Genomic DNA, 13,942 nt, shown 5'->3' with positions numbered 1-13,942 from the left:
ATACACTTGTTCTATATTGATCTTAAGTTCTGTTGTGCAAAATTACCTAAAATTTTTACTTTTCTGCATATATTTTCACTGTTTGAAGAAAGTATTATGCATCAATACAGCTAAGTTTTTGAGGAAGGTCAATTTTTATCCTATTAGTTTCTCATTTCAGTCTGCGGCTTATGCGCGATTTTTATCATCCGCGGCACTCGTACCTCCTAAGCCTCCTATAATGGAGGAGCCGACGCTTCTGCCATTTTGGAGCAAACTTGATCCAGTGCTTCGTAGCGATAGCGTTGCTGCGGATGTTTACATTTATTTAGCATGTGTTAAATTGAGTCAAATGGGTGGTTGTTCGGCTGTTAATTGTGTAAACAGCTCCAAAAAAGGATTTCAGCTCTTCATATTTCCAGCAGATGCAGAAAGAAAAAAGAAACGGATAAATAATAGCCCGCGAAGTGACTGGCAGCCTGGAAACGACGCCAACTGTTTCCAAAATTTCGACGATGTTCACCTTCGCTTTCCGACTCTCTCGTTCCCTGTTTGGCGAATGATTGTCAATAAAGGTAGCTTTCCGTGTTATATGCTTGCTCCAAAATGGCGGATGCGTCGGCCTCTACAATTATAGGGGTTCTAGTACCACCCGATTCTGCGGATAACCGGGAGTTTACTGTGCTATTTTCAGAATATGAGCTCAGTTTTGTTGTAGAAAAGAATGTTAAGAAATGGGTAAAAGTTGTCTTTAAAGCTTCGCAGAAAATTTGAAACATTTTGAAATATAATTTTTATTCAATGATGTTTAATGTAAGTTATATCAAAAATAAAATTTCGTGAGTTAGATACGATGCTTCCAAATTACACACCACACGTAACAAAAACTTATGCTAGAGCCAAACATAGTGTCTATAACCAGTAGCACAGTCATTATGGGGGTTGGTTACACAATCCAAAAGTGTATATTATTCACTACCATTCTAGGATTAAAAATAGCTTAAAAACCATGGGTTCTGAAGGGGATGCTGAATCCCCAAACCCTTAATTGCTGCTCTCTATCGTTATGTTTGAATCTCATAATATGTACTGTCTGACCACGGATTGTATGGAAAGACAAACATCCGTTTCACACCCGGAAATGGACGAATCTATGATTTTTTTACTGGTGTTGGCTTTTGCAGAAGCAGAGTCTCATTCAAATGAGCGGAATACGCGCATCAAATTTTTACTTTTCCCCCTTATTCACATAGTCTAATCTGGACGTTTGAAAATTCCATGCAATCCGTGGTTGGATAGTATTCACTTTTTTGTACAATTTGCACTTCAGACGTCCAGCTAGTTTAAAACAATGGTCTGAAGTTTTTCTTTCTTTAATGTAATTTTGCTTGTTTTCTTTTCTTTTTTTTTTTTCGATTGTCAGTGCATGTATGAACACGTGCCCACCATGTGCCGTTTTCAAAAGTGGACCTGTTTGTTTATGGATTTAACCATACTTAGCAACTCTACTGGTTTTTCCTGCAGTTTCCTGAATTTTATAAATATTAGGAAAAATCCCTATATTTAAGAAATTCTGTAAAAAAAAAAAAAAAAAACTCCAAAATTGTGTTTGTAAAGATTGTTTGTCTAGATGTATGTAACCTATACTTAGAAAGCTTCCTGTTAAAGTTGAAACTTTAGTGCATCGATCTTTAGCAACGTAGCAACATTATAAATGCTTATTAAGTTCGATCCAAACTAAGTTTTAACTATAATAAGTATTAAATATTATTCTTCCGATGTATGTTTCAATTAGTATTTTTATGCGCAAATGAAGTAACGAACTTCCATATGATTTTATTTAAAGGATAGCAAAAAATCTGGATTTTTTCGTTGAAAAGTTGGTAGGTCTGGATCTATGGTAGGAGTATACAAATTTGTTCAATAAGAATCACACAAGTCCGAATATGTAATGCAAATTTAATAAGACAGAATATAGTAAACTTTAATCTGTATTGTGACATTAATGATGCAGCTAACTATGTTTTGCTGTTTAACTCTAAGCAGAGAAACGTTGCAAAAAACAATTACTTTTATACAAATACAAGTGACGACCAGCAACAGGCTCTGGGTACAGCTAGGCTGGTCCTAGTCAATTTACAATCCCCATTGAAGATCAATGACCCTCTTAAAACTATCTACTCCCTTGCTCATTACCACCTCTTCCCGTAAACTGTTCCAAGATTCCACTAACCTGCTAAAATAATAATTTTTCCTAATATCCATGTTATCCTGAGATTTAAATAGCTTAAAACAATGACCCCTTGTTCTGTTTACAGTGCTAAACTTTAGCCCCGTAATATCTTTCATTTTAATAAATTTAAACAACTGAATTATTAAAATTAACGGTCTCTTCTTTGCTCAAGACTACAATTAGATACAATTGCTTCGAATTTAATAGCATTTTAAACACTAAATGTTTTTAGCGTTCCAAACATTTACTAAGTAAAATATATAAAATTTAAAAAAAAACGACTTCGGTTAAAAGAGTTTCGGATAATTTAAGCTCTACTGTTTCGATTTTAAAAACTTCATTTATGTAAACTCTAACCATCTTTTGCTTTTTTCAGGCGTTAAAAACAAACCTCTTCACGTGTATTGGGGCCAAAGTGTCCACTTAGCCTGCAACATCCACTTGCCTCAAGCAGAGACTGCGTTACCAGGAGTTTCAAAATGGTACCGGTACACTCGGGAGAAGGGGAAGTACGAAGTGCAGCAGCGGCGGGAAAAGTACATCTACACGCAAGACCAGGGTCTTGTCATTCTATCTGTGACAGAAAGGGACAGTGGACGTTATGACTGCAAGCTGGGACCGAATACATTGTGCAGTTACAATATCACTGTTGACACTAGTAAGATTTTTTCCTATGAACATTTGAAATTTTATTTATTTCAATAAAAATATTATACACAGAGAGCTGCATTTACCTATAAGGTAAACATTAACAAGCTATAGCTTACGACCCTCGGTTTTGTAGAATGTCCCCAACTACCAAACATATGCATGATTCGGCCCTAAGAAATGAAAAGTACTTGAAAGTATAAATTTCATTTACAAACGCTTGAAAATTTAGAAAATTATAGTTAGTTACAAACCTTGAATTTTAAAATTTCTAATGAGTGTGAGGGGAAGGGAGGGATTGTCAAAAATGTACCAAATTCAGCTTCATGCTACATCTTGCATCAAGGAGGTAAAAATCATAGTTCTCACGTTTCCGAAACATTTGTTTGGGGTAAATTTTTGTGACTCACATGTTTCATATCTTGCTAATTATTTAATCCCAAATTCAGTATTTTAGAAATTCTTTTGTTAATGCTTGCTTTTATCTTACTTCTATTGCATACTGTTAATTCTTTTAGTACAAGAAAAAATATAGTAAACCCTCTCAACCTCTATTCTTTTTCGTTTCTTGCACTACTTGTAATGGAAAAAAACTGTTATAATGAGAAATCTTTAGTTCTCCCCCTCCCCCTTAAAACAGAAGTTTTGTACCAAGTTAGAACGATTAAAGTATTAAAATATCAGAGAGTGGGAAAGTAAAAATTAAGTGCTTTAAATTATTTTTATTGTTATAGAATTCTTTAAAATAACCGAGGAGGTCTTTGAAACTCCTTGAAAAGTGCTTCAATTTTATTTCTTATCAAGTATTTTAACCATCAACTTCAAATGGCCAGGATGTTATTCTCTCTTTACCTGTTTTCTAAATCTTTGGTCCATTTCTTTTTGTAAAAAAAAGTATTCATTTTTCATTAATGATCATTTTACATTTTATTAAGTGTTGTGTTTGTCCTTGGACTGGCGGGATAATCAAAAATCAACTATACCAATAGCCGATGTGAGCAAGTGACGACGCGTTATCTTTTCTTCAATCTCTGTCGAATAATGTCAACGCTTTGTCGTATCAAAAGCAATTTTAAGTTTATATTATCTTAATTTGCAAAAGAGTGGATAACTTTAAAAGAGTTTTTGTTTATCTATATTTTTTCCTGATGTCTCAACTCTTGTTCGAGTTGAGACAGTGAGAAGCAAAAGGGTGTAAGTGGAGTGGACTTTTTAAAGTTTCATACAAAACGCATTTAAGGTTCAGATTCTAGGTTGACTTTCATTAAATTATTTTTCTAAATCATGCTGTATAGCAGCACCCACAAAGCTACTAGTACCATATTTTGCTGCAAAACAGAGGAGAGATTCCCCTATCATTTGTACTGGTTATCTTCAAAATTTTAGTTTTGGCACTTACATCCCTTTGCTTCTCACTGCCTCAAAAAAAGACTCAAAATGCAGAATTTTATATCTACTTTTCATTGCAAAAATTTGTCAAATTGAGCTGCATTTGTCAATCTGTTTACATTATCACTAAATGTATAAAACCATTGCCTCTTTATTTTTAATTAATTTGACAGATTTTTATATGCATATTTTTTTTTCTTTACTTCCAGAAACTTGTAGTGCGCCTACTGACGTCGAATATAGGAAAGTATACTCCGATTGGTGTCACGAATTTGAAAAGTATAAATTGGCTATGAAGACATGGCAAAATAAACAACAGGTGAGTTATATCATATCCCAGAAGTGTTCATGTAACCATGGTAAAATAACAAAACATTTTAATTTTTACTTCTAAAATTTACTTTCCTTTACCTTTTCTTTCTTCTGAAAAGGAACCTATTCGCTTATGATAGCAATATTATTTAACTATTGCATTGTACTTAAAGAATATAAATAAGCACTGTCGTTTTCATGTAAGGAACACACACATTTAGTTCATTAACTTCACATTTTCGCTTTTGTCATGTTGCTTTAGGGTCACTCATTTAACTCGATTTTGTTCGATTCGATTGAATTCGATCTAGCAGTAGCGTAACGAGAAATTTCCTTCTGGGTGAAGCAAAGGAAATTCCTGAGTAGATACAAAAGATCGTATTTAATTCGATCGAATTTTGTTAAGAGTTGAATTTGCCCTTTAGTTCTGTCGTTGCTCATTTTTTTAGTAATTAGTTTTAATGAAACGGTACTCTCTGGAAATCCATTGGCCAAATTAAATGTCATCATATTTTTTGCACATATTTAAAGAGAAATTTGTCATATGGATATGGAAATTTGGATTTGTTATTTTTCTCTTTGAATATGTTTGATTCATATTTTGTTATCATAACTATGCATCAATACACTAAAAAAAAAATTCAGTTGCTTAACTTAAGAAAGTTCTTTCAATACTGCTGACAAGTTTTAATCAGAAAAATGTGTTTTAAAATAGTTATTGTTTCCCACAGCATTTAATTCTAAGTTCTAAATAAAATTTTAAGACTTTTCAGGTAAAGTAAATAAAGAAAATTAAACAAATTGTTTAAGCAACAGCAGAGTTAAAAACTGTACGATTCACCTCAAATAATTAGCATAGCGTTTTATTCCTGTTTTACTTCAATTAGCCAGTTATTTTACCTCATGGAATTGGTATAGTTTCTTAGAACTCTTAGCATGAGCTTCAGTTTTCTAGTTTCAAAGCAGAGTATAGGGCTCTCGTCTATATTCGTTACCTAATAATGGTTATTGGTATTGTTTTGGGCATAATTATTATTATTTACCTTTTATTTATTATTATTATATACTCCATTATGTATTAAGTTTAAAAGTTCACTTACAGTTACCACAGGCATAAATACCCTAAATTTATTCAGATCTCAGTAAGAATTTTAAAAATTCTGTTTTTACACAATTGCAAATGCATAATAATATAAATAAGGCTTTTAACCGGACAAAAAAAGTTTGAACTGTTATTTCAAGAAAATTTATACACTCTAAGCTATATGAAAACGTTCTTCTTATTAATTATAATACTGAATTTCCATACTTGTAAGCGCAATAAGAATTTCTTTATGACCCTTGACTCTATTATTGAATCATTTTGCTTAAAATAGAAAATTTAACATATTTTTTTTCCTCTGCATGGAACTAGAAATTTTAACTATTCCTGCGAAACGTTCCATTGATATCAGTTTGTTGACTTACAATGAAATATGATATTTAAAAGGGAAACGTTAACCTACTGTAGTTTTCCCAGTTTAAATCACACAATTTAATTTTCATTGCATTTTCCAACAAAATAGGCTGTGAGTTTGAAAGAAATATTTTACTCAAACATATAGGTAATTCAAGCTAATAAAAGTTCTGATTTTTATGCATGTGAATTCAGTGTCAAATAATTTTAATATTAGAATTAGCAAGAATATACAATTGTACTAAAGCTAAAAAATTAAAAATATTTTTTTTTTGTTTTAAGATAAAAAGCGAAAAAAAAACTATAATGTTTGCATTTAATGATCCTAATTCTGTCTGTTTTAACTTCTACTTCGATGCAATTTTTTTTAGTAAAACTTTTAACTTTTTCTATACCTAATTATTGAGAAATCGATTTTTTTTTCATAGTTAAAGCATTTCAAATAGTTCTTTTTGTTAAACTTACCCAATTAGAAACGCATTTTATTTTAAGAAATAAAAAAAAATGAAACCATTCTTTTTCTTTTTTTTTTCTTGACTAAGATATGTTTTAACTTCATATTTTTATTTTTTAACTATGACTACATAAAGAGAAACAAACTACCGCGCAGGGATCAAATTTTCTTTCAATAAAGTCTCAGTTTGAAGATATTTTTTTTAAACATAGCAATTTTAAGAAAGCAGATTACATAACGTAATTTGAATATAATGTAACATACTTTCTATTTCTTAATACTATAAGAACCAGTTTGATTTTATATTTTTATAAAATATTTTTATAAATACATATTTTGAAGATTTTTCTGAAATTGTAACAGCATTTGAGATCAAACGGGAAAAAAGCTTTATTATGAAAAAAAAGGAGGTTTTTGTGTAATCTTGGCTCTTTTTTCTGTCAGTGCACCTTTTTGCTTCCCTTTGGGGGAGGACACTTGAGTTCTGATTTTTGTGGCGCTTTACTTCCCCCCTTAATACGTGGCCATTTTCATTCCTTTCATACATGACATTTACATTCCTTTATTATGTGATCCTGTGCATTCCTTTAATGTGTGACCATTTATATTATTTTAATATGTGACACTTCTCCCTTCTCCACTCCCAATTTTGTTCTCTAAAAAACTATTTGAAGCTTGAAATATTCTTGAAATAACGTGTACTAATGATCCACACATTATAAGATAGCTTTTTTGTTATTTATAAGTCTTTATAAATAAATTCCTTTATTGGAAACCGCGATTCAGACACTGATATTATTGGGAAGTTTCATTAAATAGACTTATTAATAGCTACACACAAAGCACTTCAGAAAGACTTCGAATATGTTAGATCATCCAGGGATCGTGCTCAGCATTCGCCATCAAGCCAAATGTAACAAAATTGTAAATTCGGCGAAACAAACTCTTATTTGGCGAACAAGAAATTCTGCAGAAGGAAAAAAAATACTTCCCACAGTCCTCAAAACGATGTAAAAATATGCAAAATTTAACTGTCTAAAAATCCTGCAATAGGAAAAAAACTCTTGTGAAAGAGTGTCTTACGTAAAATAAGTGAAAGCTGCATCTTTAAAATACGTTATTGATTACATTTTATATTTTTAAAAATTATACTTTACTCTTTGAAGTTCTATAGAAAATGTTGATTCAAATTTGTTAAATTAATCTTTGGGTAAGACTTTTAAAATTCGGCTAATACTTTCAAACGTTGACTAATTTATTGGCTAAAAATTTGAAATCTCTTGCGAGGTCCCTGAGTATCCTTGCTTCATTGCAAGAATTTTATGTAGAACATGAACTCCATTTATATGTAATGCAATTAAATCATGAAGTTTTCCAGAAATAATAGTTTAATATTTTTTGACTCACAGTAACAGACGTATTTAGTGAGATTCACCCATTACTGAGCAAAATTTATTACCGAAATATCGTTTCGAGGAATCGTCAAAATTTAATTACATTTCTCAGAAGTAGAGCACATGTTCTTCATAATGTTCATGCAATGAACCAAGGATGTAACATGTTAGAAATCTCTGTAGAGTGTTTTGTGAAATTCTGTTACTGTGGAACTGCCCATTACATTAGTAACTCTCCTCAATAGGAACCCTCTGGGATAAAGGTTGAACATCTGTGCTGAGGTTTAGTTAAATATTTGTCTTAATAAAAATCCTACAATAAAAACGAGCTGATGTGTGCATCACATGACTTCCTTTTACTCCAATTTAATGTCATTTCCCCATTATTGGCAATTTTAATGTGATTCAATTGTTTACTCTCTAAATATTACCAACAGTGGACAAATTGAAACCAAATTTTAAAAAAAAAAGAAAGAAAATCGCCAAATTTCTCGCCAAGTTGGAAACAAAGCTTGGCGACCAAGAGACTGGCGATATATCGCCAAGTGTCCGATAAATTATAACACCATCGAAATTAACAATGATTTCCCCCCAAAAAGGGGCAAAATACCCCCTTAGAAACATCCGAATGCAACCAAAACTGAAGGTGCACAACTAGACCCCAAATTTCAACTTTCTAGGACCTACCGTTCTTGAGTTATACGAGATTCATACACACATACACACCTACGCACATACATACGTACGTCACAAGAAAATTCGTTGTAATTAACTCGTGGGTCGTCAAAGTGGATATTTCGGGTATTTGTACATTCCTAGGCATATATCCACGTGTGTTCGGGTCGAAAAAAAACTCAACATTCATTCGGGGGTGAGAAAAATGGAAATTAAGACCGATTTTTGAGTGAAAAGTTTTTCGCGAATACAATACTTCCTTTTTTGTAAAAGGAAGTAATAATTGTTGTTAATGTTGCGTCTTAAGTCATGCATTTAAGAAGTATTTTCTTTGTAAAAATCCTGAAATTAAAATAATTGTTGTCATTATTGTGTCTTTCAGAAATGCCAACTCAGCCATCCGAACGATGTTACATATCAGGGAAGTCCACCTCTGTAACAGTGAACAGAAACAGGACGCCGAATTATATATAACAGAAACTTAATGAATCCTTCTTTCTGCTGCTCAACGTGACCGCCCTGCATTAAGAACCAGAAAGTGAACGAAGCTGCTCACTTCTGTAAATAACAAACACAGTTCATCGGATCATCTGTGATGGTAAAAAAAAAACTTCAACAACACGGACCCCTCGTTGTTGGACAATGCAACTATGCCAAAGACTATCCTAGGTGTTCCTCCCGGTCGGAAGATTGTTCTGGAAATGCTCAATTACACGGGAAGAATCCGTTCTCCCAACGTGAAAACATGTTTGTAGAAATCCAGCGTATGATTTTTCTGTATGTGTGTGTATAGTGTTAGCTATGCGGTAACAGGATGAAACTGCAATGACAAAAACTGGTTCCTTCGATAAATATAAAATTTTTTCTAAGTGTCCAGTTTAATCATTTGAATAATTAAAGTGAGAACTTGCGTGGATTGGGGAGACTATCCCGAGATTGGGATATATTTTCGTTTTATTTTCCTGAGCGTCACGGACTCGTTGTAAACAATTGTAAATTCGAATGCAAAAAAGGAAGTGAACACTTAAGACGACATCTTGACAAGAACTGTGAACCTGTACCCATGAGTGATAACTAGCAAGCTCATGCAAATGCTGAATTTTCTATGTTGTGATAATTTGTTTGAGCCATGCTATATTCTTATTTGAGACATTTTTTAAAACTTTCTATAAGTATGCTGACTTATGCAAGTATTTGCTCCGGAATTCGACGCAAGAATGCCCAAGATGAGATATTCTTTCCTCTTCATTGACATTGTAACATCGCATTTTAAGTCACCAAAATTCGTCTGCCAAACTGTATATTATTTTTGTTTGTTGTATTACAATAATATGATCTACACTTGAATAAATCCAACATGAGTAAGGCATAAATTTGCAGAATATTGCATACTTGTTTTCGAGTTTCAAAGAGTTGCTTTTGTACGAGAAAGTAAAACAATCCGAGAAGGTTTTTATTTTTCTCGCTTAGCTCATTTTCTTGTACAAACCACGTGCTTAATAATTTCTTCACAAATTTATGCCTTGTTTACATTAGTGGTAAAAAAGTAAATGCATACCGTTTATTACAAATGATTCAAAATTCTTTAAAACAGCAATAATGCTACCAACGCAATTTCAATTGAACTTTATCACATTCACAACTTAGAAAACCTATTTTTTCATTTGAAATATTTAAAAAATTACTGATGTATAGCAATATAGCATATTAAGTACTATGGTAATAGTGGTTCATGTAATTGTTCGATAAGCATATTTAACTAAATTTTGGAAAACAGAAAAATTTGCTTTAAAAGCATCATATGTATATGCACAAAATCTTTGCTTTAAAATTCTCTGAAATTTAGAGTTCAAAACCTAAATCCCCAAAACATGAAAACCTTATGTTCAAGTTTAACATGTGAAAGAGTACTTTTACTTTTGTTAACATTTCTTCCATATTTCTCACTTAATATTTGGTCTAATTTATGTTAGAGGCAGATAAAAACTTTAGAATAAGATTTAATGAAGAAAAAAATATTTTGACATGTATTCAGATTACTATTTCTGCTGCTTGAAACAAGATTTAAACTCATTATTTTTCTTTGCATGAACTAAATTTGCTGACTGTTTTAAAGCGTGGTAGTTACACAAGCAAGTTTTATATGAAAACTATGCAGTCTATTTTTTTCTGATATTTAACTGAAGTCATTTTCGATTTGTACCATTGGCGCCAATGTTATTAAGTAATTAATTTTATTAGTTAAGTAAGTAATTTTATCTAATGTTTAAACTTAAACACATTTAATATTAAATGAATTACTCGCTATAGTTTTAGCTTTGAAGTAAAAACACCAGGTATCACTAAAAAACTCTGCATCAAAGTAAAACATTTCGAAGTAAAACGCACTTAATACAGAAGATCAAATTTCAATTTGTTCAACCATTCAACATTTCTTGCCCATGTGTTTGTTTCATATGGAAACAGCGACGGAAGGCTTTAACTTTCAAGTACATATTTTTGTTATTGCAAATGAATAAGAAGATTTTTAAAAATGATGATACTCAAAAGATGGAAGCTGCTCGTTATAATTTAAACGAAACAAAGTTAATGGTCTTGCATTGCAAATACACACACACATCCATACATAAATCTTTTCGTACGATTAGTTTCATTTCATTTTTCCTAATAATACAACAGTTAATAGCAATTCATTTGCTATTAACTGTTAATAACACATACAAATAACGCTGATCAAATCTTTGAGAACTTAATAGTATCCGTTTTAAACCATAGTGTACACTTTAACCAACATTGAAGGAATATTTTCCACCACTTTTACCAATGTCCCAAAAGCTCGATAACATAAAATTCTAATAAAGGTTATTATGACATGTATTTATTTTTTAATTCAGTAAAAATAAAAATCATTTCTTTTCGGTTCTCTTATGCTCCATAAGACTGGTTTTTAGCAATATCTAAACTAAAATGTAAACTCCCGATTATCCTCGGATTAGGGTGACACGGTAGCCGCCGATAAAGGAAAACCGCGGATTATCCGAATAATTGGCAAAAAACATACTTAGTGTATACAGTAGCTAAAAAAGTATTGATAACACTTTCATGTACACTAAAAACATTGCTACATTGCATCTACTAACATTGAATATAAAAAATATTTATAAAATCTAAAAGCGAACAATAACAAATTAAATGTTTAAAAATAAAATACGAAAATGTGAAAAGACCCGCGAATAATCCGACCACCGATAATCCGAAGTGTACTATAGTAACATTATCAAACACACTATGCAAGTATTTTACGTATTTTATCATGTATGAATAAAAATATGTTTTTCATCTGAATTAGGCCAGTAAATACAATTAAAAAATGTTTGCTGTATTTTCTGCGCTACTGTCAGAGAATACAACTTTTATTTGACATTTTTTCCACTAAACGTTACATAATCTACTTTTTAAAAAAATCTAGTTCATGAGATCATGATATTAATTTTCATACAAACTTTCATGATATTGTTGCATATCTTGCAATGTGAACGTTGGAATTATGTTTTATGTGTGTAAATATCATTTCGTCGGTGTCTTTCTATTTCCGTGTCTAAAGTGCTTATTTTTCGAAACTTTAAAAAATCAGTTCTGCAAATGAGCTGGAGTAATCATCAAATCCTATGCAATACATGATTCTAATTTATTTTGCAATTTACTCAATTGAAAGCGCAATAAATGTTCTGCATTTTTTATGAAAGAAAAGAAATGTAACATTTAAAATGACCTACGATGAGTATCCAAAACATATGTCAAACTATAAAAAAAATTTGATTTGCTCATTTCAAGCTGTTAATGGATAAAATAAAGATTTTAACATTTTTTGTATACATTGTGTCTTATTTTCTCTATTTATTTTGGGAGAAATGACTATGGACGTGCAGAATATAGTAGAGCACAGGGGCGGACTGGGTCCCGCAATGCCAACCTTGGCGTCCAAAGAGAGCGAAGAAAAAGGTGCAAAAAATAAAGAAAGAAAGATATAATAATGAATAAAAGAAAAAAAAAGAAGGAATGAAAAAAAGTTACGCAGATCAATGGGTTTAAATAAGAGAAAAAAAAAGAGAAGTAAAATCGCACAGGTTTGATAGCGCAAAAAAAAAAAAGTTGCACCAATAATAATAAAATATTTTTTTTTTTTAATTTTTGGTAAAAAAAAGGTGTTCACTTTTGAGGGCGCATCGGCCCGATTGGCCTGCGGGTCAGTGTGCCCCTGGTAGAACGTCAAAAATCTGAACTAATTGGTACCATAGATAGTTCGGATTTTTGAATTTAACCTAGAAAATACTGCTTAGGAACATAGTATGTCACTTAATCAAATAAATTGGAAAGACATAACATATGAACATAACGCTACAATGTATAACTTCATTTTTTAACAAAAAAATGAAAATTTTTACGAGGATCACGAATATCAGTCTTATCCACGTGAAACGCTAATTAACGCGATATTACTTAAAATCTCACTTTTACTTCCACCTGAAATATGTCTACTCCAAGGAATTGTCCAAGCTTCTCGATTTTTCGTACCGTTGGAAAGCCCGTAAAAAAATAACCCCTTCGAAAATTTCCCCAATGCTTCGAACTTTGAAGTGCAAAAATTGACTACAAAAAAAGTTATACTGAGGAAGGAAAAATGAAAAATATTTACAGTACTGTAATGAACTTTTGAAAAATACACCGACTTCACATAAAGAAATTTAGATTAATTTGTAAAACTAAAAATTGGTTTAAACTCATTTTTTAAAAATCACGGATATCTGGCTGAGAGAGCTTTGAAATGTGCGGTCTTAATGTTCTTACTGTATTTCAATAATTGCATGCAGGGCCTGATTACTTAAAAGAATCGGGAAAACTTAGATCTTTTTCTCAGAGCTTTCAGGGGCTAAAAAACGACTGCGATTAAAAATTCAAGTTTCTGGCTTTTAGGAGCAGTTTAAAGAGAATGGTAACAAAACAACTGGTTCAAAAAAAAATTATATTAATTTGAATTTTTGGCATCTTGAATTCCAATTATGGTTTTCGCAATCACGAGCGTGTGTGTGTATGAATGCGCGTGTGTTTGTGTAGGCGCATGTGTGTGTGTGTGTGTGTATGCATGTGTGTGCGTGTTGTGCATGCAGTGCTGTGTGTGCGTGTGTGTGTAGGCGTGTGTGTGTATGTAGGCATATGTGTTTGTCTGTGTGCAGGCATGAGTGTGTGTGTGTGTAAGAGTGTGTGTTTGAGTCTGTGCGCAGGCATGAGTGTGTGTATGCGTGTGTGTATAGGATATGGACGCAACCTGCAGACGGTTTTCGCAAGAGGAGCAGCATCGTGAGGCCGGTCGACTCGACGGTGGTGCTGGCAGAGGGTGCTGG

General features: G+C 32.1%; 1 protein-coding gene across 2 annotated transcripts in view; it reads left to right on the top strand.

Moving 5' to 3' along the window:
- LOC129229540 (semaphorin-2A-like) overlaps positions 1 to 12,409 on the top strand; it is a 652,526-nt gene extending 640,117 nt beyond the window's left edge. For both annotated transcript variants that reach the window (XM_054863862.1, XM_054863863.1), the window contains exons 15-17: positions 2,589 to 2,870; positions 4,459 to 4,568; positions 8,923 to 12,409. In XM_054863862.1, the coding sequence (XP_054719837.1) occupies positions 2,589 to 2,870; positions 4,459 to 4,568; positions 8,923 to 8,979 (449 nt within the window). In that variant the 3' untranslated portion in view covers positions 8,980 to 12,409. The remainder of the gene's footprint in view (positions 1 to 2,588; positions 2,871 to 4,458; positions 4,569 to 8,922) is intronic.
- The last annotated feature ends 1,533 nt before the right edge of the window (positions 12,410 to 13,942 follow it).

This window comes from Uloborus diversus, chromosome 9 (genome assembly GCF_026930045.1).
Source record: "Uloborus diversus isolate 005 chromosome 9, Udiv.v.3.1, whole genome shotgun sequence".
NCBI classification, from domain to species: domain Eukaryota; kingdom Metazoa; phylum Arthropoda; class Arachnida; order Araneae; family Uloboridae; genus Uloborus; species Uloborus diversus.
The sequence above is the reverse complement of the archived record's forward strand: the minus strand, read 5'-3'. Positions and strand labels throughout refer to the sequence as shown.